This window comes from Equus caballus, chromosome 2 (assembly GCF_041296265.1).
Source record: "Equus caballus isolate H_3958 breed thoroughbred chromosome 2, TB-T2T, whole genome shotgun sequence".
Taxonomy (NCBI): Eukaryota; Metazoa; Chordata; class Mammalia; order Perissodactyla; family Equidae; genus Equus; species Equus caballus.
In genome coordinates this window covers 17,038,869-17,065,499 of record NC_091685.1, presented here as the reverse complement: position 1 = coordinate 17,065,499, position 26,631 = coordinate 17,038,869, and the positions used below count along the sequence as shown (strand labels likewise).

At 39.3% G+C, this 26,631-nt stretch overlaps 1 protein-coding gene across 41 annotated transcripts in view; it reads right to left on the bottom strand.

Moving 5' to 3' along the window:
- The window catches only part of SCMH1 (Scm polycomb group protein homolog 1), a 185,828-nt gene that overhangs the window by 120,782 nt on the left and 38,415 nt on the right, over nucleotides 1–26,631 (bottom strand). For 3 of the 41 annotated variants that reach the window (XM_070260254.1, XM_070260246.1, XM_070260273.1), the window contains exons 2-7: nucleotides 25,957–26,037; nucleotides 17,842–17,971; nucleotides 11,947–12,021; nucleotides 11,243–11,311; nucleotides 10,753–10,776; nucleotides 1,079–1,149 (exon numbers count right to left, since the gene is read on the bottom strand). In XM_070260254.1, the coding sequence (XP_070116355.1) occupies nucleotides 1,079–1,149; nucleotides 10,753–10,776; nucleotides 11,243–11,311; nucleotides 11,947–12,021; nucleotides 17,842–17,854 (252 nt within the window). In that variant the 5' untranslated portion in view covers nucleotides 17,855–17,971; nucleotides 25,957–26,037. Of the gene's footprint in view, nucleotides 1–1,078; nucleotides 1,150–2,062; nucleotides 2,206–9,670; nucleotides 9,870–10,752; nucleotides 10,777–11,242; nucleotides 11,312–11,946; nucleotides 12,022–17,841; nucleotides 17,972–25,956; nucleotides 26,038–26,631 lie in introns of those variants that run through there. The other 38 variants (XM_023632359.2, XM_070260256.1, XM_023632337.2 and 35 more) reach the window with 32 other exon arrangements.

Genomic DNA, 26,631 nt, shown 5'->3' with positions numbered 1-26,631 from the left:
TTTCCTCACATGCATATGCTTAACAATAGTACTTTGCTGCATACTTGAAGGGGTCTCTCTGTAGATCTCTGCGGTTTTCTTTCTGTGCAGCGCTCTCCTCTCTGGCACTCTGTCCTGAAAAGTCTAGCCATATTGGTTTCCCTGGACTCTCAGCTCCCTCTCCTCAAATTAAAGAGTCTGCTGGTTCCACCTGGGTTTCCCTTCCCTGGGCCAGGGTCTCAAAACTCTCTTAAGGCAGTAAGTTGGGAAATCATAAGAGGCTTAACTCATTTGTTTTCCATCTCTCAGATCACTGAGCTTGGTTGCCTGATCTTCAGTAACTTGTTTAATATATTTCGTCTTTTTAAAATTATTTTGGGTGGGGTGTAAATTTAATACTTATTATTCGAAATGAGCAGAAGTCCTGAATTTGTACTTTTATTTAGAGTATAGAAAAAATTCAAACTCAAAGTGAAATGTTGACAGTTTTAGGAAATAGCCATTGAATACCAAAGGAAGGGAGACATAAATAACTTCTTGACCTTTAGCTCTGTTGAGCAGCAGTACCCTTCTTTGCTTACCAGCCTTATCATGTACTGATATAGTCAACATCATCTGTGTATTGTGTGGGGCATTTAATCCTAAGTGGGAAACTCTGAATGACTTGTAATGAACTCCTAACACACTCCTCCTCAATGGGACTCAGTGCCAGTAGTCTTATGAAAAGATAAGATTTTGGCAGGGGTGTTGGGTACAAAGAAACAAATACTGCTCCACTTCCAAAAACTGTCTAAGGGCTATAATTGTTTCCTATCTGTCTGAATTAAGAGCTATAGTAAAAATTAGCTTTTGTTTTCAGTAACACAGAATATCCTCAAGGAGGCAAAGAAGAAGGAAAAGGTGTTACTTGGGATGAAGTTGGGGAGAATGTCTGCTGCCAAAACTCATCGTGGGTCTTGAGTTGTATTCTTCCCAGAGAACTTTAATCTGGGGCCTCCAGGCGAGAAGCCCAAGGGCTCTGACCTCGTGTTTTGCTCGTCTAAAGACCAGAAAAAAACTACGTGCCTCCCACCTGCTGAAGATGCTGAGAATCAATTACCTGCTTGAAGCAATGGACAGGCGCTGGGACTGAACATGTTTCTTTTAGGTATTTGTCCCAGGTAAAATGACCTGTAAAGGAAATAGAAATCTCCATCACAGTCAACTTCCTAAAAAAATACTTTCAGGATGCAACCTACACTAAACATTAGGCTATTTTCAGACTGGTTTGAAGCATAAAAAAACTTATTTTTCCCTGTTTGGGCTCAAAGGAGTATTAGGGGGAGAAATCCAGGTGACTTCAGTGGATCATTTTAGATCACTGTTTTTAAATCATGGTCTAAAAATGACCTCAGGTCTTTTTCATGTTAGTTCCTAAAGCAATCCAAAATGCCAGAGCAAGATATAACAGTGTCTCAAAGAAGTGCCCAGGAAGCTCACGGAAAACAGAACAGAAGAGGTAGAAAGGGGTGAGGAGATTCCTTCTGACAACCTAACTCCTGGAGAGGTCCCTTAATGCCATCAAGTGGCAGCTTTTAACACCCAATATGGTTGGATCCCACCACCTCAGCTCAAAAAAGAACGAAGGAAAGGCTATCTAGAGACATAGAGTAAGAGGATTTGAGGGCTGAAAAAGTCAGAATGAGCGAGATTATACTTGAATTCTCACTCTAAAAACTGGCTCTCTTTCATCCACCCCTACCCCACTCCCATCCCTGCCACTGTTGCATTGCACTGAGGTGCAAAATGATAAAGATCTGGTAATTTAGAGAAAAGTACGTCTTGGATAGCATTTCTGATGACGGGAACTAAGAGTAAGTTGAGGAATCTACAGAATCTTTTAGCCTCTGGAAGTGGCCTTAGAGCCTCTCAAAGTTTGAGGAACACTGCACTAGAGAAACAGTCTTTAAGGTGACACTATGCTGGGGCCAGAGAAAACATTTTAAAGGACAGGTTGTTAAATACATATCTTATTGGACCACAAAAGACTACCAAGTTCTTTATTAAACGTTAAAGCAATTACCAATCTCCCCCTAATACCCACCTAGAGGTGACCCCATGGTGGCGCAGGGAAGGTCCCAGAGACTCTCACAAGCTAAAACACTGTAGCAAACCAGCATTTCTTGAAGTTTCCTCTGTAGTGGAGCAGCACAGGGCCCCTTTGGGCCATGCAAAAAGCACTAGATGCTGGGAATAAAAATGAGTCACTGAATGATGAAATCTAAATCACTTCAAAGACGATGCCAAGACTTTATACTCTATTGACTTTACAGCTTCTGTTTTAAAACTGGTCTCTTTCCCACCATCCTCAACAAAGCCAAGTAGATCTGGCCAGAAATCACAGTCAGTTCTAGACCATTTCACGAACTGACTGTGATTAATCATCTTGAATAGACTGTTGGTCCATAGGGTAAACGAGATGGATATTTCCTCGAGTCAAGATTTAAAGAGCTTACCAGAATTTAATAGTTTGTTCTTAGCTGAGATGGCCCTAAAGCAAGGACTGAATACATTTCATCACTATTTGCTCTTAGAAAAAGGAAACATTAGACATTATTATTCCACTCTTTTAAATAAAGGATTAAGTCAAATAATAAGTCTTGGATTTGACTAAACTGCGACTCTTGAACTCTAGCATCTGTAGCAGCACTTGTTCACCAAACCTTCTGTGATGAAACAAGTGTTTTGTATCTGTGCTATCCAGTAAAGTAGCCACTAGCCACATGTAACTACTGAACACTTGAAATGTGACTAGTGTGAGAAATTAAAATTAAAATTTAATTTTTTTATGCTTTTTGTTGAGGAAGATTATCCCTGAGCTAACATCTGTTGCCAATCTTCCTCTTTTTTTTTTCTCCCTAAAGTCCCAGTACATAGTTGTATATCCTAGTTGTAAGTCCTAGTTCTTCTATGTAGGATGCCGCCACAGCATGGCTTGAGGAGTGGTGTGTAGGTCTGCTCCCAGGATCCAAAACAGTGGACCCCAGGCCACTGAAGCGGAGCATGCAAACTTAACCACTATGCCACTGGGCTGGCCCGGAAATTTTACTTAATTTTAATTCATTTAAATTCAAATACCTGCACATGGCTAACGGCTACTTATTCGGCAGTACAGGTTTAGAGGTTTGGTGAGTCATAGGTAATTGCTTGTATTAGCTTGAGTTCTGACCAGAAGCACGAAGAGACTTTGGTTTTAAGAATTATGGAAAATTCAGGGGTACCAAAATAATCAGGATATTAATCACAGTTCTCTATTACACACATCAATTATGATAATCGATCTCTGTTACACAGGCAAGAAACCTCACATCTTCCCTCACTTAGGGAACACTTTATTACTAACTGAATGAAAAGGACTCTGTTTGCTGGAAGCAGTTCACCCACTGTGAGGGCTGACTGACTTGAACCATACCTAGATTAGTATTTTTCTTAAATTTGACTGCTTATGCTATCTCATGCCTAGTCCCTTACTATCAGGTAAATTGCAAAATAAGTTAATTTTTATTGACTCAATAAGAATATCTGAACACCTACTGTAAAGGCCACAATGGTGGCAAACGTCAAGTCTACCAATCTCCAAGCACTCAAAGAACCCCCCAAAACAGGACAGGCAGCAATCAGATCAGAGGTTGGTAAACTTTCTGTAAAGGACCAGATAGTAAAAATATTATGCTTTGTGGGCCATACTGTCCCCGTCACAAATATTCATCTCTGCATTGCAGCATGAAAACAGGCACAGACGATATGTAAATGAATGAGTACAGCTACGTTCCACTAAAATTTTATTTATAAAATCAGGCAGTGGGCTGGATTTGGCTCCCAATCAGTAGTTTGCCAACCCCTGGTATGTATCATTGATTCCCATCTGTTACTTATCATTAGAAACTCCTGAATAATTTTTCTCATTTCTTTAAACAGAGTTCTGGGGCCCCATCTTCGGAGGTTCTCATTGAATAGGCTTTGAGTATGGTCTGAGAATCTCTATTTTCAAAGTCCCTCCAGGTAATTCTGATTAACATCTGTGTCTAGAAACTACTGGTGTAGTTGAAAGAATGTAATACTGGGAGGCAGAAAAGGCTGGTTAAAGTCTTGGTTCTATAACTAACTGTCTTGGACAAATTACTTAATCCTTCCAAGCATCAGTTCACTCATCTGAAAGATGGAGAGAATATCTATCTCACAAGATTGTACCCATGCTAATTCATTCTATAAACATTTATTAAACTTGTTCCAAGTGCAGAAGCACCGTGTTAAATGTTAGGGGAACAAGAGAGACGTGGTTCCTAAATTCATGGAGTTTGCAGTCTAGAGATAAGCAGAGATATTAAATAAATAATAACACAAATAATCTGGTACAATTATGATAAATTTAAGTTAATGAGGTAGTAAAGGTTGCCTTGAGAATGCAGAACAGAGAAATCTAATCTATACTTGGGATCAAGGATTATTGTGAAGATTATCATTATTAACCAACATAAATGAAATGTTTTATAATTTACAGAGTGATTTCAATTATTCATTCACCTGATGTTTGAGTATTGTCTATGTGCCAGGCAGTATTCTAAGTGCTAGGATAAGACAGGAGGTCCCTGCCCTCATGGAATTTACATTCTGGTGCATGATGAGGCACAATGAATACATAGACAAATAAATAAGGTAATAAGTGATAAGTACTTGAGGGAAATAAAATAATGTGATGTGTTAGATAGAGACTGGGAACTATACTAGATGATAAAGTTATGGACAGACGCTCTGCAGAAGACACATTTCAGCTGAGATCTTACAGATGAGAAAAAGCCAGCCATCTCTAAATTACTGAATAATGCTTATGAAAGTGTTTTATAAACTCTAACACACACCACATGATAGTTATATTCATTACTAGAAAATAAGATCCCTACCCTGAAGGGACTTTACAAACTAGACAGAGGTACTTTTAAAAAATTAAAACTTGGGGCCGTTCTGGGGCTGTCCCATGGCCGAGTGGTTAAATTCACAACTCCCATTTGGCGGCCAGGGGTTCACCAGTTTGGATCCTGGGTATGAACCTAGCACCACTCATCAAGCCATGCTGTGGTGGTGTCCCACACAGAAGAACTAGAATGACCTTCAACTAGGATATACAACTAGGTACTGGGACTTTGGGGAGAAAAGAAAAGGGAAAAAGAGGAAGACTGGCAATAGATGTTAGCTCAGGGACAATCTTCCTCACCAAAACATTAAAAGTCCCCCAACATGTTAAGCACAAGAGATCCATCTAGTTGAATGCATGAATCTCTTTCTCTAATATTCACTCATTCAACAAATATTTATTGTGTATCTACTATATGCTAAGTCTAGTTCAAGGCACTGGGAAATACAGGATAGGACAAAACAGCCAAAGTCTCTGCCCACAAGGAGCTTACATTCTAAGGGGGAAGAAAGATGACAAACAAATAAACAAATAAATATATGTCAGTTGGTCCAGAGGGTAACAGAGACACTAGGTAACAATTATACAATTCCTGGCCCTTGTCAAATAAACAAAAAATAAAGCAAAGTAAGAGGGAAAGTGAGTGCTGAGAGCGTGTGTACTATTTCAGGCAGGATGGTCAAGAAAGGCAGTTGATGAGGGGAGATAAAAGTTGAGACCTGAATGGTCCCTCTGGCCTCTGCCTGAATACTCCCAGAGATGAGAAACTAATTCTTCAGCTGCTGTTCAGCAGTACAAATGGATATTAACCTTAGAGTCTGCCGCCTTCTCACCTCCACCCATTGGTCCCAGACATAACCTATCTAACCTCTCTTTCTAAATATGTCCCAAATACCACAACTGCTCCTCATCTGACACGGTTACGTCAAGCAGCTCCACACATGCTGGCTACTGTTCTGACCACCTTCCTGTACAAGAACTCTACTTCATTCCACCTAAAGTGTGGAACCCAAATTCCTAAGAGCAGTAAAGACAATCACAGTCTTTAGACCAGAAATTCTACTCCAAGATTACGGACTGAAAAGCTAACACTGGTTAAATGTACCATAATTTACATAACTTAACAACAATATTTGTTAAATACTTTTGATGGTCATCTAAGCGTTTTCTAATTTTTGATGAGCATCTTTGTGCACACATCTCTTAAAATTTTTAAGATTATCCCCTTAGGACAAATTCTTCCTAAGAGCGGGATTAATGGATAAAGAGTATGCATATTTTATATTTTGATACAATATAATTCCTACCAATAGTGTATAAGAGTATATTAAAACAGTTTTAGCAAGGATGTAGGAAACAATCTCTACAATTCTGATAAATCTTATCGTGAAAAAACAAAATACTGTTATACTTTTATTTGCAAGTCTTTGATTACTAATAAAGTTGAAGATCTTTTTAGGCTTATCAGTCAGTTTGTACTTTATTTTTGTCATTGTTCACTGAGGTATTCTTTTGTTTTCTCACAGATTCTAAGAGTTCTTTGTAGATTAAGGATACCAGTTCTTTGTCTGTATATATATATATATATATATGACATCTGTCTCAGTCTGATAGGATTTGCCCTTAAATTTCTCAGTCTTTCTTTTATGACTTTTTGGTTTTCATATCATGCTTTCCTCACTTCAATATCGTAAAAATATTAACCCATGTTTTCTTCTAGGATTTCTCAGATTTCATTTTTTTTACACTTCAGTTTTTCAATGTTTGATCTATTTGGAATTTACTTTTTGAGACAAACGAGGCAAAGATGTAGCTTTCCTTTTCACCTTTATTCAATAAATGTGCTTCAACATCATTTATTAAATAAATCATCTTCTCTCCAGTGATATGAGATGTCACCTTGATCAGATATTAATTTCCTACATACACTTGGATCTATTTCTGGATTCTATGTTCTGTTCCTCTCAACAGTCAGTCTATTCCAGCACCAGGAGCACTTTGTTTCATGTAATTTCATAATGAGTTTAAATAGAGCAAGTCCTTTTCATAAGTCACCCTAAACCCCTTGTTTTCTAGGTACTTTCAAAGGATTAGTAAGTTGTGGTATATCCAGCACTAATAAAATCCAGTTATTCTAAAACGTCCAAAGCTAAGTTCATGGGATACACACTCTCAGTTCATTCTCAAAAGACTGTCCATAGGCCTTTTGGATCAATAGCTTATATTTTTTAATGGATCATCTAAAGATAAAACACCAAGTGAAAAAACAAGAATTTCTGACTTTACCTCTCTTTCCAGAATAAATCCATCCATTTCCTTATCTCCTGTAATATCCTGTTCACACATTTATTTTCATACTCTTCACACCATAGCATCATAATTATTTATGTAAGCTCTTTACAAACAGGGGCTATCTTTTATTAATTTTTAAAATCTTCACTTTTAAAGCTCAGTGCCTGAAACTTAATAGAGGCGCCATAAAAGATTAGTTAATGAAGAGTGAGTGGAAGAAAAAGTCAGTCAACGAAAAGTGAGCGAAAGAAAAGACGACGCAGGTAAGTGACAGTCCTGCTCTGTTCTGGACTAGTAAAATCACAGCCGGGATACTAAATTTAGTTCTGGGAGCTGCACTTTGAGAGAGACAGACAAAACCAAAGCCGAAACGGTGACCCAAGTGGTGAAGGGACATAAAACCATGTCACCTGCGGGCCAGCTGAAGGAACAACGAACATTTAGCATGAGTAAGAAAGCAAAGTCTCAGAGCCATTTCTTCGTTTGTCCATCTAACAAATGTTTACAGCTCTGCCCTGGGTGCGGGAGACACAGCGCTGATCCAAACAGTGTTCTTGCCCTGGCAGAGCTTCAGGCTAGTGAGAGTCAGAGACAACCCGGCCAGTCATCACAAACGGTGGTGAGTGCTATGTTAGAGACGGAGAGCGTGGCAGGAGCACCTAAGGGCTTGTGGAAGGATTCCCAGAGGAAGTAACCTCTAAGCTTCTAAATTAAAGTTTAAAAGGATAAGGAAGAGTCAGCCAAAGAGAAGAAATTCTTTTTTCCATTTCAGACAGAAAGAAAAGCATGTAGAAAGGTCCAGAAGTGAGAAAAAGCAGTTCTAAAAACAGAATCTTTTGGTATGGCTACTGGGCAGAGTTTAAAGAAATAGTAGTTTAGAAAACAGGTTAAAATGAATAGATAAAAGCAGTGTTCCACTATCAGAGAGCCTCACACACCACATTAACGAGAAGGGGAAGCATGAAGGGTTTGGGGGAGGAGTTGTTCTTCTAGGAAAGTAATGGAGAGGCGGTGAGAAGGCAGCCCCTACAGCTGCTTTCTAATAACTAGAGGCAGTGAGTGAAAAACTGGCTAAACCTATTCCATATAGCCCTCAAAGTTAGGACTAATTGAATTTACAAAGAAACAGATTTTTGCCCAATAAATATTTGTCTAAATGTGATGTGAGCTGCCTAACGAGGCTGTAAGTTCTCAACAGCTTTGAGGAATTCCAGATGACATTTTCTAAGAAATTCAAAATGTCAGATTTTGAAATGCTGGGCCAATTTTTATCATTTTAAGTCCTTTTCCAAACTCTGAGATTCTAAAAATCTACTATTTGAATCTATTTCTTTTTTTTTTGGTGAGGAAGATTCGCCCTGAGCTAACATCCACTGGCGATCTTCCTCTTTTTTTTTGTTTGTTTGAGGAAGATTAGCCCTGAGCTAACATCTGTGCCAATCTTCCTCTGTTTTTTATGTGGGATGCCTCCACAGTATGGTTGATGAGTGGAGTACTGCTCCTGGGATCCAAACCCACAAACCCGGGCTGCTGAAGTGGAGCACGTGGATGTTTAACCACTCAGCCATGGGGCCAGCCCCCAAATCTATTTCAATTTGATATTTGGGACTGCTCCCTATGCTTGATGGTAAAATGAAATAAGCAGGATTAACTTATCAGAGGATATGCCTGGCTGTGCTACCTCTACTCTCACAAGGAAAAATATACTTTCAAATTTTAATGTCACTTTATGTACCTTATGTTAAATTGAGTATCCACTTTTCACAATTCCTTGTCAACAAAATAGTTGTCTATAAAATACCTTCAAGTTGTCACTGAACTATAATTGTTATCATTTAGCAACAAAACCAAACACAGCAGCAGCTATCACTGAGTGCCTTCCATTAGCCTGCAACATGCTATACTATGTTCAATATCTCCCATGTTCATTGTAACCTGCAAAGTAGGTTTTATTCCCATTTTAAAGATGAGGAAATAGGCTCAGAAAGATTAATTTTCCTTAAGTCACAAAACTGATAAGTGGGGAACAGGAATTCGAACCAAGGCCTATCTATTTCTGATGTCCATGTTTTTTTTTGTTTTTTGTTTTTTGCTGAGGAAGATTAGCCCTTAGCTAACATCTGTTGACAGTCTTCCTCTTTTTTTTTTTTTTGCTTGAGGAAGTCTAGCTCTGAGCTAACATCTGTGCCAGTCTTCCTCCACTTTATATGTGGGCCACCGCCACAGCATGGCTGATGAGTGGTGTAGGTCCGTGCCCAGGATCTGAACCAGCAAACCTGGGCCACCACAGCAGAGTATACCAAAATTAACCACCACACCATGGGGCCGGCCCCGAGATGTCCATGTTTTTTCTAACACACACCAGTACCTTAGAAAACTTGAGGAAAGTTTTAAAGAATAATAAAAAGTGACTATCATTTATTGTTTATCAAGTGCCAGGCCCTTTACCTGCATTATTTCATTTCATTCATTTCTTCATCTCACATTCATAGAATGCTTCACTTCAAAGAATGTCACAAGATTTGACTTAAAGCCTGAGGATAGTTGCTGAACAGGATGAAATTAATAATCCTCCAAAGTTGAAAAGTATTTGAGAGTTTTTAAGATGTTTTCACATCCATTAGCTCATGTAATCTTCTTAATAACCCTGTTAAGTAGGCAGAACGGGATTATTATCCCCATTTTACAAGTCAGAAAACTAAGGATCAGAATCACAAAGTTACTAAGTGGCGGAGTTAGCTTTCAAAGAACCCAGGAGTTCTGGTTCCTAGCCTAGTGTTCTACTCTTTATGTCACCTTTGAGGTTACTGGAAGAAAAGCCAGGAGGAAGCAAACAGACAATGATAATGATCGAGCTGAACACATGAAACTGCAGTAACAAAATACATAAAAAGTACTCAAAAACTGATAAAAGCATCAGGATACCAATATTCATGTAACACGCAGGAGGATTTTAAAGGACTCGAAGAAGTTAAGACTGATGTTTATGTAGGAACCCCGAAAGCTGATTGAGAAATATTAACATTAGTTTTATTTCTCAAATCCTAGTCCTAAAGTACACTATGCCAGGATGAAAACCAAATGCAATATCAGTCTGACTCATTTGATATATTAATATTTCAGTTAAAAAATTTGGAAAATCTTTGTTTAATTTCAGTTCAATTCATCTTACGCAAAATTTCTTTTGGGAAAATCACACGCACGGAATTCTGAATTACAGATGGTGGCCGTTTGTTTTAGTTCTGGATTTAGTGAATTAAGAAGTTACCTACAGTCTGGTTCAACTCTTATGCTCCTTGTACTCTATGTAATTACCTCCCCCTGCTTTTTTGTCAGCTTGGTCTGTGGCCTCCTGAGAAGGCGGGTTTGACACGACAGCTGAGATCAATTACATGGGCTCATGAGGCAGACAAGAGCACAGGATTCACCAGTTTATGAGACAGACACACGGAATTCTTTTCCTAGTTACAATCTAATCCCTGGCTTAGTAACTCCCCTTATTTAACAGAAACACAAGAAAAATATCTTACCTAGCTCCAGGATGTCAGTAGCTTCTATTAAGGAAAAAAATGTTACAGCATAAATCATCATGATAAACACACCAAAATGACAGAAAGATGAAGCTCTGGGGTTAATGAGGGCTTGAGAGTTTGCCTGGTCCAATGCTCTCCTTTGAAAAGATACCGAGTTTACCAGTAGCAGTTGCGGAAGCACAGCACCCAAGTCTGCCTGACGCCCAAGCCCAAACTCTTAAAGACGATGGAAATCCAGAGAAGCTAAGCAACCGTGCCGAAAGCGATGAAGCTAATTCGGAATTATCTGAAACTCAGAATCTAAGTTTCCTGATTTCCAGCTCAAAACAAAGCATATTGCTTCTGACAGCTACCTCTATAAATGACAATATCTGCTACGGCTTTAACCACTCAGTTCTTTGTACATTCAGACCTCTAAGCATAAAGGTTTTATGGTAAAAGATGGCAAATAAAAGTTTTCCAAGCTAAATAAAGTTGTTTTTCTTACCTTGATATCGAGATGCACACTCTGATAGGTGACCATATTTGTGTTTTCTAACATCATTCCAGTCTATTACTGTGGGCAGAGAGAAAACAGTAACATGGAAAGAAAATACAAGATTCAATACTTCTCCAGTTTAGCAAGATGTATCAGTAGCTTTTGATAAAGCAAACCACTTTTGAAACTCCAGTGTAAGGAAATAATCCCAAACACAGAAACATGTTTCATTTCAAAAGCTTCACTATTGTTTATAATACAAAAAAAGGGGAGCACCTAAATGTTCAAAACAGAAGATGGATTAAGACACTGCAATACATTCACTTGACGAAGTATTCTGCAGCTGTTAACCTTAACAAAGGCTAAACAACAATGGGAAGATGTTTACATTATAACGTTGTCTGATAAAATATGGGATCAAAAATTATATTTATGGAATAACCACAATTATGTAAAAAATGGACAATAAAGAACACTCCTGTTACAGGCTGAATTGTGTCCCCTCCCAAATTCATGGTCAAGTCCTCACTCTGCAGCCCCTCAGAATGCGACTGCGTTTGGAGACAGGGTCTTTAAAGAAGGAAGTAAGTTAACGTGAGGTCATTATGGTGGGCTATAAGCCAATATGAGAGGTCTCCTTACAAGAAGAGGAAATTTGGACACAGATATGAGAAAAGAAGACACGAAGACACAGGGAGAAGTTGGATACCTACAAGCAAAGGAGCCAAGATTCAGAAAAAACCAACCCTGCCAATGACACCTTGATTTCGGACTTCTAGCTTCCAGAACTGCAAGAAAATAAATTCCTGTTGTTTAATCACCCAGTCTGTAGTCTCTATTATGGCAGCCCTAGCAAATGAATACAACCCCAAAAAATTATCACTAGAGAAAAGACGGAAGTAAACACAGCAAATATATAATTGGTTATCTTTGGGTGGTGGCACTGTTTTTTGGTTCCCCTCTCTTTTCTAATCTCACATATTTTCAGATTTCCTATTAAGAGGATATGTTATATACATAATGGAAATACACTTTCCTTGTTTGAAAATTCAGATTCACCACTGAGCCTACCACTTTCTCACCATCACTCACTCCCCATGTTTTCACTTCTCTTCCAAGCAGCTCAGATTCCACGGTCCCTCACTAAAATCGCTGCCTGGCAAACATGCTTAACCCCCTCCCACCTCTTTTTGGTCAAAGTTGCCTAGTAAAGCCTCAGTCCCAACTCTGGTTAAAGCCACTTATCCACCTACACCACACTTACCCCAACAGTTCATGAGGGCTGAAAAAAAACAAATGCAAACTCACTGGGCTCACTTTACATTCATGGCCGTAATTCTGAAATGCCACAACACTGTGTAGAAATCACACACTTCCCTACTATGTTTGCTTTTCCACTTTGGGAAAAGAACAAATTCTGCCCTTTTCTCTCTCCTCATACTCCAAATATTCCCTCTCTCACCTTCTGCTTTAGGACCTCCAATAGCTTCCCACTGAGTGGGAACGGTGCCTTACAAAGCTATGTAAGATGCGGACCCTGCCACTTCTCTGATCTCGTCTGCTATGATCTCCCTTTTCCGCTACACCCCAGTCACATTGGCCATATCCCATCCAAGTGTTTGCCTTCTCTCCTCTTTTGATGTCCCCTGTCCTTCTAGTAACCTGCCTTGTTTGTTTGCCTCTAAATCAATAAAGATTACAAACTTCATCAGGCTTAAAAATTGCTAACAGAGGGCCAGCCCAGTGGCACAACGGTTAAGTGTGCATGTTCCGCTTTGGCGGCCCAGGGTTCGCCAGGGTTGGGATCCCAGGTGTGGACATGGCACCGCTTAGCATGCTTGGTGGGCGTCCCACATATAAAGTAGAGGAAGATGGGTACGGATGTTAGCTCAGGGCCAGTCTTCCTCAGCAAAAAACAAAGGGAGATTGGCAGCAGACGTTAGCTCAGGGCTAATCTTCCTCAAAGAAAAAAATTGCTAACAGAGACAAAAGATATTATGATATCATAAGTGAATTTATGTTTAAAAATTTTCACATTTTATAATTAGAAAAACTATATTCTTAAAAATTAAATAAACAATATATATTCCATTTCTATACAGGTTTTCAGTATTATATCACTTAAGTAAAGACGAGCTACCAGTATGCACAAGACTAATTCAGGAAGCCACCATAAGTAGAAACAAAGCTGCAAGATCATTAATAAAACAATGTTTGAAAGCAACCAGTGCAATTTAGAAAACAAATATGCTAGTAAAGAGAAAAAACAAAAGCCAGACTGAATGGTGAAGCAAAATGAACAAAATGACTAACAAATTTAACTGGGCAGAAGGCATGAAATAAGGTTCAGCTTAAGACAATGAAAAAGGAACTTCCGAGAAGAAACATTTGAAACTCCTGGCACAAACCAGTGGAATCTGGAAATCAGCACCCAAAGAGGAAAAGGAGACAACTACATCACAAAATGCATCACCACAAACTACTCAGGGGATTAGCTAACTGGCCCTGAATCAGTTTCTAAGTGAACAGAATATAGCATCTGATACAATTCCACACATTAAAAAAAGAGCTAGTCACCTAGGAATTTTCAAAGCATTCTAAGAATAATCGTCACGTTTCAGAGTATATTATGATATGCAGCTACTATTTATAAATAACTAGTTTTACGTTATTCCCTTTCCCTAGGCAGTATATTTCTTCTCTGGTAGTCCCAGTAACAAATCAGAAACCTGAAATCCTCCTTAATTGTCTCTTCTCCCTTATCCTCCAAATCCAGTAGGTTATCAAAGTCTGTCAGTTCTACCTCTAAAATGACCATCTCTTCTCTTCCATCTCCTCTGCTCCTATTCTGAGTTCAAGACTTCATTATCTCTCACTTTGACCAAAAAAAACCCAGTTACTTAATTCCTTTCTCATCTCACTCCTTTCAATCCATATTTTAGCATTAATTTTCTAAAACAGATCAGATAAAATTTGTCACTACTCCATTTAAAACTCTTCAAAGATCAAGCCCTAAACTGTATTCAAATATAATAAACACGCCATCCTCTTTCATATCTCTGGACTTTTCCCCCTTCCCTATTTGGGAGATTCCTATTTATTCGTCATGGTCCAGACTAAATGTTACTTTGTAATAGCTTTCTGGTAACATCCCCAAGCAGAATACTGTCTCTTCCTCCTACTTCTGTGCCTGTCGACAGAGTGTCAGAGTGAAATACTCCTAAACCAGTCAGTGGTATTCCTGGGGCTTGGCACACAGCAAGCATGCAAAAAAAAAAAAGTTTCTCTTTTTACCAAAGTCAGAAATGGTTATGCAACAAGAGAGAAATTATACATATTAAGAGTCAATATTTAAATTCATGCTTTTATCAAAACAATTTTGACATAGAGATTGATCCTTAGATACAAAATCCACTATGGTTACATATCAATTATCCACGTTAATGAAGAATGACTAAAAACAGATCATCTGAAAGTGTACATAATAGAAAAGTCATTTATATATTGATTTTAGAATATATATTTTTTCCACAACAGATTTACTACTTCAACCATGTTTTATCTAGGCTAACATTAAAAATGAACTTGCTATCACTTAATGGATAGAGTTTCAGTTTGCAAGATGAAAAAAGTTCCGGAGGTGGATGGTCCTGATGGTTGCACAACAGTGTGAATGTACTTAATGTTGCCAAACTGTACACTTAAAAATGGTTAAAATGGTAAACTTCATGTTATATATATTTTATCACAATTTTTAAAATTAATTTTAAACTTTTCTGGGATGTCAGGAGGTCAGAGCTTGTCACACTGATTCCATTTCAGATTCAGCTAACATCTACTGTTACCACACACCAGGCCGGATGCCAGGCATTTTGATACAGATCACCGCAGGTATTATCAGTATCTTTTTACAGGTGAGGAATCTGGGGCTCAGAAAGTTTAACAGTGCCATGGAGAAAGGATCGTCAGGCAACAGCAATGAAAGATATTTAATAATAGTCTACAAAGGGAGTAAATCCACAAATAAAAAATTTAATTGAGTTAATGCCCTGAATCCTGCTTATGTAGATTTATTAATTCAATGAATGTTTATTGTCGGCTGTCTGTCAGGCACTATTCAAGGCACTGGAGATATATCACTGAGCGAAACAGATAAAAACTCCTGCTTTCATGGAGCTTACATTCTATTGGGGTGGTGACCAGGGGTTTCAAGAAATGTGGTCTTTGAATTGGAGGCACTGGAAAAAGCATCCACTGGAGTGTAGCAGATGTCAAAGAGAGACCTTCTGGCAATAAGAACTATCCTGCAGAGGATGGGTTGTTCATCCCCTCAAGTATACAAGCAGAAAGGCTGGAAGACCACTTATCACCAAACATACTCAAACTTTTCCGAGCTGAGAGGGAATTCACAGCTTGGAAAGGGAGTTAACTAGATAAACGTATAAGATCCTACTCAACCTTGGAATTCTATTTCACTAAGCACCAAACAATATTATGAGAGCTGAGATAGCAGTAATGTATCCATAGCTTATGTGTGTGTGAGTGTTCGAGCACATGTGGATAGCCTCACGATGAACTAGTTATCAGTATGGATTATGCCTTATTCTCCCATCTTTTATGTCTAGTTCAGTTAAACAAATGAACGGATGTAATGTCACAGGTTTAAAGAGCAGTAGGTTGCTTCCTATTAAATCTTGTTCAGTTTGACAGACTCCATTTCCAACTCCCTATTTTCAAAAAGACCTCTAAAGTCTTTGCGATGTCCAGACTGAAATTATACTCATTCACTCTTTAAACAAAAATTCATTGACTACGCATAGGTTCCAGTGTATGTGTGCTAGGTGATGGGGGATTAAAAAAATAACAAGGCACTCGCCCTGCACTCTAGGAGAGGGAGAAAGATACAAATTAAGTGTGATAAAGTATTAAAGGGGCTGCATTAAAAGTATGCAAGGGGGCTCAGAAGGGAGAGGCGAGGGAAGGAGCCGGCTCTCCCTGGGGAGGGGAGGGAAGAGAAATTAAGACTTTATGGAAAAGACGACACTCAAATTGAGTCTTGGGGACTGGGGACGGGGTAATAAAAGTACACCATGGAGAGAGAATAATGTAAAGAAATGATGCCCTGAAGCACTATGCTAGACCTGCTCTGTCCAATACGGTGGCCACTAACCACACTGAGCACTTGAAATGCGGCTCGTGTGACTAAGGAAGCGAACATTTAATTCTGCTTTAATTTTTATTAATTTAATTTTAAAAACTGACATTCAGTGCAGTTATTGGGAAAACCTTACGTATGTCTGGAACAAAACTAGGTATGAGAATCCACTATTTCAGTTGTAAACATTTTAAAATCTAAATACAGATCAACGTATTGCTGATAAAACTTAGTGTCTGAATTGAGATGTGCTGTAACTATGAAACATGCATTAGATTCTGAAGACTAAGTATGAAAAAAAGAATGTAAACTAGCTTATTACATTATTTTTATATTGGTTACATGTCAAAATAATATTTTAGATATACTAGATTAAATAAAACATATTATTGAAAAAGGTAAAAAGAAACAAATTAATTTTAATGTGGATACTGGAAAATTTAAAATCATATATGTGACTTGAACTGTATTTCTATTGGACAGTGCCATATTGGACAACCGTAGTTCAATGTGGCTAAAGCAGAAGGCATGTAGAGAGTATGACGAGAGAAGTAAAGTGTGGTCAATGTGAGTGCTATATATTCTACCACATGGGGAGCACAGATCTACAGTAAGAAAGGAGCCAATGGGCAGAGCAGCAGAGGTGAGGGCTGGAGCAGAGGACACACTAACGGCCTAGGGAGCTTGGTTCCCGAAGCCCATGTGCATCCACACTTTCCAGGAGGCTCGGCTGTTCAACCTCCCCAGTGATTAAAAGAACCATAACCATTTCAGATGTACAGACAGGAGGAAAGGCTTTAAAGAAAGCACGATTTTAGTGTCAAATGGAAGAGCAAGCTGGACTTAATCTCACATGAGACAAACCATCCTGCCTCAGTAAGTCTTAAGCAAGGGATAAAAAAGGGATGACACAATAATCTAGAAATCTATGATTAAACATAAAGAGACTTTATCTTTAAAGATCTGTGATAAGGTTCTTAGTTTCCACAAAACTCAAAATTTTATTTAGAATCTAAACTCTGAAATTTATATTTTTCTATTTAACTAAACTAACAGTATTAAGAATATCACTATAAAAATGGTAAGAATTCATACCTTCCAGAAATGGCTATAAGTTTATAATGATATTTAAGTAAGATAATTTAATACAAAGTGTCTAGCATGGTGGCTAAGACAGAGAACAAATTCAATAGATAATAGGTTTTTCTTTCTTTCTTAATAATAATCTCTAGTGTGGTTGAACCGTTACAGAAATATTTTGAAGTATTTAAAAAGCAAAACTTCCAACCTCCTCTCACGACCCGCAAAATTCATGCTAATGACAAAAATGACATCATGGCTAAAAGAAAAGGATAATGAATGATCTAACTAGTAATGAGGAATTCCTTAACTTCAGTCATTGCTAAGTCTGATAATCCCTCCGACCTCCAGGATACGGTAAAGAGGTACTTACCACTAGGCTGCATAGTCAACGAACTAAAAACTGGCCAAGGAGTTAAGAGGTCTGGGATTTATCCCTGGATCCACCAATACCTTGCTCTGACCTCTGACAAGTCAGTTTCTCTGTACATTAACTTCTCCATCTGTAAAATGGGGGTGGGGAGGAAGGGGGACACTTATTACCCTATAAAGTACTGAGACTTTTAACTATTAACACATTAGGCTATATTATAAGAAAAGTAGGACAGTTAGATACAATAGTTTTTTTTTTTTTGCTTATTAGAATATCTCAGGGCTGGACAGTACCTTACAGCAAATACCACAGGTATAATTTAAGCCTCAATATCCACAGAAATAAAGAAACAGATATTTGCTACATTTGATCCTATGCAAATTCTGAATATAAATATAGTTTCCAACTAACCAGGTTAAGTCAGAAAATTAAAAGATAGTGAAAAACCATTAACATGTGATTGGTGTTCTGCCAAAATTCATATGTTGAAGTCCTAATCTCCAACATGACTGTATTTGGAGACAGGACTTTTTTTTTTTGCTGAGGCAGATTTGCCCTGAGCTAACATCCACTGCCAACCTTCCTCTTTTTGTGTATGAGCTGCTGCCACAGCAAGGCCACTGATAGACAAGTGGTGTAGGTCCATGCCCGGGAACTGAACCTGGGCCTCCAAAGCGGAACACACCACACTTAACCACCAGGTCACTGGGGCTGGCCCAAGACAGGACTTTTAAGGAAGTAACTAAGGTTAAATGAAGTCATAAAGGTGGGGCTCTAATCTGACAGGACCAATGTCCTTATAAGAAGAGGAAGAGACATCAGAGATCTCTCTCTCTCTCACTCCACAAATATATACAGAGAAAAAGGCCAGGTGAGGACACAGTGAGAAGGTGCTGTCTGAAAGCCAAGGAGACAGGCATCACCTGAAACTAGTCCTGTTAGCATCTTGACCTTGGACTTCCAGCCTCAGTAGTGTGAGGAATATACGTCAGCTGTTTAAGCCACCCAGCCCGTGTTGCTGTGTTACGGCAGCCCGAGTCCGAGCAGACTAACACCCATGGCCATAGGACAATGAGGCTGCAGCAACTCTCTGAGAGCACCTCATGCGACACTAAACAGTTTCCAAGCTGCCCTAAAGAACTTTCACTCTTTTACCAAAGTCCGATTGGTGGTAAAACAGAGCAAAATGAAAATAAAAACAAAACAAAAAATATTGAATTGGAAGTTAAAATTTAACTTAAAAACTATTTCCTCTTGAAGACTTCATGCAAGTAACCTAACTGCACTGAGACTGTCTTCTCATCAGTAAAAAGGGAATGATAATCCCAATCCACTTCTTCACTAGGCTGTGGTGAAGAACAAAGGGAAAATGGCTTTGAAAGTACATAACACAGATAATAGGAATTACTAAGGAAAAACTTGCTGTTTACTACCTTTTCTCAGAGGGAAAACTCAGATCATGAATAAAACAATGTACTTACAAAAAGGAAATTAGAACCTCCTGTTACTAGTTAGCCCCCAAGGATTCTAATATTCACAAGTGAAGTAACTACTCTCTGGACTATCTGCCAGAATTCCTTCTACTTTGCCTCTTTTCCCTTTGGCTTCTTCTTACTGTTGACTGGGACCTTTAAAAATTACGGTAATGCACAAAGAATGAAATCCTGCCATTTTCGACAACATCAATGGATCTTAAAGTGTATTATGCTAAGCTAAATCAGACAAAGAAAGAAGAATACCATATGACTTCCCTTATATGTGGAATCTAAAAAAATAAAAGAAGAGAACAAACAAAACGAAACGGAAACAGACTCACAGATACAGAGAACAAATTAGTGGCTGCCAGAGGGAGGGGGATGGGAGGAAGGACGAAACAGGCGAAGAGGATTAAGAGGCACAAACTTCCAGCTATAACATAAATACATCATGGAGATGCAATAGGTAGCATAGGGAATATAATCGACAATACTGTAATAACTTTGTATGATGACAGACGGTTACTAGTCTTATCAGGGTGATCATTTCATAACGTATACAAATACCAAATCACTACATTGTACACTTGAAACTAATATAATATTGTATGTCAAGTATACGTCAATTAAAAAAATAAATCATACAAAAGAATTATGGTAATTCAATCTTCCTGGGGGAAATGAAAGTGCCTGTATATATTCTAAGAGACAGTAATGACTCCAGGGGGCTGCGCTAAGAAGAGCAACCTGAATCTTCACGATGGATGTCCAGGGCCCTGAAACACTACGAGAGAAGTCTTCAGAACATCCTAGAAAACATACCCTCCTTGATTTCTGAGAAAGGAGCACAAGGGCACAGACTACGAATATCTAAAGCAGTGCCGTCCCATAGAACTTTCCGCAATGATGGAAATGTCCAATATCTGCATCGTCTAATGGGCAGACACCAGCCACATGTGCCACGTGTGATGTGGCTAGTGTGTTTGAAGAGTTGCATTTTTAATTCTATTTAATATTTATTAAAATTAAATAGACACTTATCCAGTGGCTACTGCACTGGATAGTGCAAATCTAGAGAATGCAAAGATTCTGGTATTTCTGGAAACCCTTCAGAGAAAGATAATATGTAGCAGAAAAATCTACAAGGCTATGGAAGCATCCTTTCAAAATGCGACAATACAATCACAATAGGTCATCCCTTCAAGCAAGGAAAAGTAGAAAAAATTCTTCATACATTATGATATTAAGAAAAAATCCAGTTGTAAATTATCACTTATACATTAACAATAGTAATAATAATCATTAACATTATATAGCTACTATTTCTGAGTGTTCACTGGATGCCAGATATCGTGGTAAGGAAGTAGTTCCATAACACCATCTTGAGTCCTCACCAGTATGATCTCACTTAATATGGTCTCATTACCTCATTTTAGTAATGAGGAAATGATACTCAGAGAGGTCGAATAACTTTCTAAAAGGTTACAGTCAGTAGAAAAGGCAAGATTTGAATGCAAACTATACTATTAACCACATTGTCTCTCTCATCAAAAAAGAAAACAAAAAACCAAGTTCATGAAAAAGAAAGCTTACAAATGCTTATGTAACCACAGGCCCTCCAGGACCAGTTCAACTGACCTCATCTTACTGACAGAGTAATTAAGAGTGGTTTTTCAGGAACTGAGACCCCTTATCCAGTTCAGGCCAGCTGAGACCACCGACCCAACAACTGGGCCTGCACAAACACTCAATAAGTGACCTTTTTTCTTTTTGCTGAGGAAAACTCGCCCTGAGCTAACACCTATGCCAATCTATTTCTATTTGGTATGTGAGTTGCTGCCATAACATGGCCGTCGACAAGTGGTGTAGGTCTGCACCCAAGAACCGAACCAGGGCCACTGACATAGAGCATCCAAACTTAACCGGTAGGCCACAGGGTCGGCCTGATAAGCGACCTTTTTGATGTCAAGAAGCTAAGAACTCCACCCTCAGATCATGGTAATGCTGCCATTTTATCAACATGCATCCTGTGAAGAGGCATGAAGCTTGTCTACGCTTGTGCAAATCATCACTTACCTCACTATTCCTTACCTCTAATCATCTATGCCCACGCTTCAGACCACCTTGTCCCCTACCCTATAGATACTGCTGAGCCCCATTTCCAGGGAGGCGGACCTGCGATGGATTCTCCTGCCTTCTTGCTTGGCTGTCTTGAGATTAAAACCCTCTCTCTGCTGCGATCTTAGCGTCCTGGTGATTGGCTTTTGGGCAACAGACAAAAACAAACCTGGTTCAGTAACTTCTAACACAAAAAAGTGCAGCTTGGGAAGAACTACAACCAGTGTGACTGTGGATACTTTACTCCTTTTACTACAGGAAAAACTGAAGCACTCATGCTTATTAGCTTCATCTGGACACTGAGTAAGATTAGGTCTGGTCTGGGATTTCAGGAGGTAAAACTGGATTAAATGGAGCTGTCCATAGGCACCACGTTTTACATATTCATAGAGCTTGGAAAAAGCAAAAGCAGTGATGCAGGCTGACACGCAGAGACCAGGAGAGAGGGCAGGGGGGCAGCAAAGAAGGGATCTGGGAAGGAGGGCTGTTTCCCTCAGAATGGAAACTGGAAAACAGAAAACAGAAACATCAAGTGTACTTCTGAAAACCCATTAAGACAGAACTCTATGTGAAATAGCACGTGTGGTTTTAATAAACCATAATCCTATGCCAGTATGCACAGAGATCAAAATGGAAAAGCTGGGAGCAGAACTCCTGCCCCACTGTGGTCATAGAGGATGGGCTACAGGGGAGGCAGGAGACAGACAGGGGCCGGGTCTGGTATGCGCCACTGATCAGCCACTCTCTCTTACCAGCAAGCATTCCTAGTGCCTCTCAGCTGATCCTCTGCTCCCAGCTCTCCTTCACTTACTTTACTCCATTCAGACATAAGTGTGATGAGATGGTAACAGCCCTCTGGGATGATCCTCCAGAAGAGGGGGGAGGGGAAACAAGCTAGGCAATCACTTTCTCAGAGAGCAGTAAATCCTGCCTTGTGCAAGCAGCAGATGTGAACAAAGACGGAGCAGATCTCTCCTTGGTGATCATCCCTCCCCCACTCCCTCTCTAGCAATCAGACATGTCTGTGCGCGCACACAGAAAGAACCCCAGAGAACATCAGTATTTCCTTTAACAAGCAAAGCAGCTAGCAGTGAATAGCTAACGAAAAGGCAGAGAGGCCGTAACTCCCTTTGTCTTAACAGGCCATCCTAGTAGACTTCATGTTCACCCTTTCGGAGGCTCAAGAGGCATGATCTAGAGCACAGAAGCTAATGCTTTTTAGATGGCTTCTGGCTCATGCTTCTTGAACAGGGAAGGAGTTTAGTGGCACCAGTGGTGTCACATCATATTTCCTGGCAGACAGATGGATCTGACGTTCCAGCCAGTATCCAGAATGAAGGAGACGACGGCACTGGATGATCGGCTCCACCGGTCAGCCCTTCTGAAGGCGGGGTACCCCAAGGGGAAGGAGTGCAACTAGCGAGTGGAAGCTACAGGTAGACAGGGCTTCAGCTCATTATAGGAAGAACTTTCTGACAGTCAGAGGTATCCAACAGTGGGATCAACTCTGGGGAGGGAAGGTATGAATCTGCCATCACTGAGGATGTGGAAGCAGAGGTAAGACAACCTCTTGGCAGAGATATGAAATCATGAGGAGGAAGAGGAAGGCTGAACTAGGTAACCTTTAAAGGCCCTTCCAAACCTGAGAGCCTATAATCTAAGGGGGGTATGCAACTCTGGTTTCGTCAGTATAACACTGTGCAACTTTAGGTTTGCAGCATGACCACATGGACGCATCTATAATACCAAATTTCTCTCTGAAGGCTTACAGAAGTGTGATATGGGGGCAGAAGAAATAACATCATCATCATCCTTCCCTTCTGCTTCTTCATCTACTATTTACTGACTGCACTGTGGTAGGCACTTTACGTACCTTCTCTCTAATCTTTGAGAGTCCAGTTACAGCTAGGCTACTGGGAGACTCTGAGCCAGTAACATAGCATCTTTGGTTTTTAACTTTCCTCATTTGTAAAATAAAGCGGGTAACTTCATTCATGATCTGCAAGGTCCCTTTTAAGTTCTACCATATTGTGAGTCTGTGGGGCAGGAGCAATAAGGGCTCATCCTAATTATTTCCTCCATATCACTACAACTCAACCTGACGGATACTCTGAAATATCTTCCTTCTTTGAAATAACGCATGCGCCATCTTTATTTTACACAATAATACCATCCTGAAAGGTTAAGTGTAAATGAAATTTTTAATAAAAAGTATATTTTGAGCACACAGAGATGGCTAATTAGTCAAAAGAAACCTTTATAAAAATAAGTCCAATGTTTGCTGCAAAGTAACTGATTCTGTAAGTTATAACATGTACTTATAGCATGTAAGATGTATCCTTACATCTGTATGGATAACATGTCTTACTGTATAATGCGATTTGCCTCCTCCTCCCTCCCATCCTCCTAATCCACAGTATATCACTCTAATGGGACAGAATCCGACAGTACTATTCTATGGTCTGCTCGTTTTCTCTTTACCACAATGGGATAACGCTTCCTAATTACTCAGACTACTTACCTTACTCCAAGCTTAAGGGTATTTTTACCAAATATCCCCAGATTTCCCTCCTCTATTATGAAGACTTTGCAGTCAGACTGCCTGGGTTCAGACTTGATTCTATCACTTACTAGTTGTATAACCTTGGCCAAGTAACTTGACCGCATATGCCTTGGTTTTCCCATGTGTAAAATAAAGACAATTACAGCAATTCCCTCATAAAGTTGCTGGGAGGATTAAACAGGATACGTATAAAGCACTTAGAACAGCAGCCAGCACCCAGCAGACACTCGGTCACTATTAATTTGTACTGCTGCTTCCTTCTCCTTCTCCATCATCGTCATCACGCTCTGCTCATATCTAGGACACTATCTTACTAGACGCCCAGTGTTTACTTGAAAGTTTCTTTCCATTAGATTTCTGTGTTTCCTCTTTCCCAATCCAAAGCACTCTTGCCATGTCATCTCTTCAACACAGCTCTCTGACAAACTGGATGAAACTTCCTCTCTTAGCATAGCTACTACTATGGCCTGTCTTCACTGCGAGATGATGCACACTCACGCTTCACCAATTCACATTCCTCTTCTTTTCATATTTCCATTCAAAAGTCATCTCCCAGAGCAGAGACTGTTTTGTGTAGGGCCAAACAGTAAATATTTTCAGTTTTATGGGACATACAGTTTCTGTTGTAACTCTCCCTTTGTAGCATGAAAGCAGCCATAGATACATTAGCAATGAACACGGCTACGTTCCAATAAACCTTTACAAAAACAGGCAGCAGACAAGATTAGGCCTATGGGCCAAAGTTTGCCAATGCCTGATCTAGAGGAATCTTTCCCCAAATAACTCTGCCTGGCTGTGAACATCCCACAATTCTACTTCAAGCATGTACTATAATCATTTACACATATTTGTAAGCGTCTAAGTATTTTTATGTGGTCAGTCTCTCATCTAGATTAGTGTACTGATCCTTTAAGGAAAGCTGCTCTTTTATTCTTTAAACAAAATGTATCTAAGCCCAGTAGTAATGTGGGGTGTTAAGGACACAAAGACAAATTAAGTCCCAGCCTATGCTCACAAAGAACTCACAGATTAGTAGGATAGATAGCAATTCAAATATACAATCATAATATAATGTGGTTTTTGCTCTAATAGAGATTTGCTATACAAAATGTTCCGAAAGGAATGATCAACTCTTCTTGGGGAGTTGAGGAAAGCTTCACAGATGAGATGAAGTTGAGCTAGGATCGTAAGAAGAAAGATGAATAGGCACTTTAGGCAAAGGGAATAGAGTACAAAGGTACGGACAGAGTGCTTTGACAACAGCCAGCAGTTTCTTACGGATGGAAAGGGGTAGGGTAAGCTAGAGACGAATGACAGGAACTGAGTGAGATGAGAACAGACAAGTAGGTAGGCAGCAACTTAGGGAGGGCCTCGTTTGCCATACTAAGACAATGGTACATTACATACTGAGGTGTTTGGTGTCATCCTGAAGATTATGTTAGAAATTCAATATCAAGATCTGATTTATTAATGATATTTTATATCCTTTATAAAGAGGCTTTAACTTTTTTTTTCAGACTTTACATACATTATTTCCAATGTTCATATAGCTTCCATACTTACATGTCCATTAAATTCTGATACTGATTATGAACTATGTAGTGAGAAGGGTAAGATTTAGAGGCAAAAGATCTAGGACTAAATCTTGCAGTTCATAGTGACAAGATTTTGAATAAGTCTCTTAACCTCTCATTGTTTCCACAAAACAGGAATAGCAACAGCATCTACTTAATAAGACTACTGGAAAGACTATATGAGATAATTATGTGAAGAATACTCTGCAAACTATAAAGAGCTGTATAAGTGACATGCGGGATTTGTTAAAATTTCAGGATAAGTTGGCAAAAAGGATGAGATACTTCTAATCACTTTAATCACTTTTTGTGACCCATACATTCATACACAGCCTAACACAGGATAACCCTCTAATTTCTATTACATACAAATACAAGTTCTGACCTTTTCGAGGATCTGATTTTTGCATGGTACCATCAGCTATGCCAAAAAGGGAATTGTTCCTCCTTAGCAAGATGGAGAAATCTAGAAGCAAAAGACAGAATAAATCAGAAATGTGAACTACTGAAGATCAAAGAAGACATGCAGTGAAATTAGGTTTTTATCAGAGGAAACCAGCAGTCTGAACATCCAACAGGACTTCCCAAGGGCAGCAACTTGCTTAGGTTTCCAATTTGCAGGATCCTTCCCTCAGCTTTGTAGGTTCAGAACCCTGATTCTGTTAAAAATACAGTAGACTTTTTGTGTGTGTGTGAGGAAGATTGGCCCTGAGCTAACATCTGTTGCCAGTCTTCCTCTTTTTGCTTGAAGGAGTCGCTGAGCTAACATCTGTGCCAGTCTTCTTCTATTTTATGTGGGACGCTGCCACAGGGTGGCTTGACGAGCAGTGCTAGGTCTGCGCCCAGGATCCGAGCCTGAAAACCCCAGGTCACTGAAGCAGAGCGCGCAATCTTAACCACTATGCCACTGGGATGGCCCCCCAAAATAGAACAGACTTTTTGAAGGCAGATCTGTAAGTCACTAAACAGTGATGGATAAACTAGAACATTAATTAATTAATTTACTGCGAGAAATGTAACAGCCACATAACTAAAATATCATACACTGAAAACTACAAAA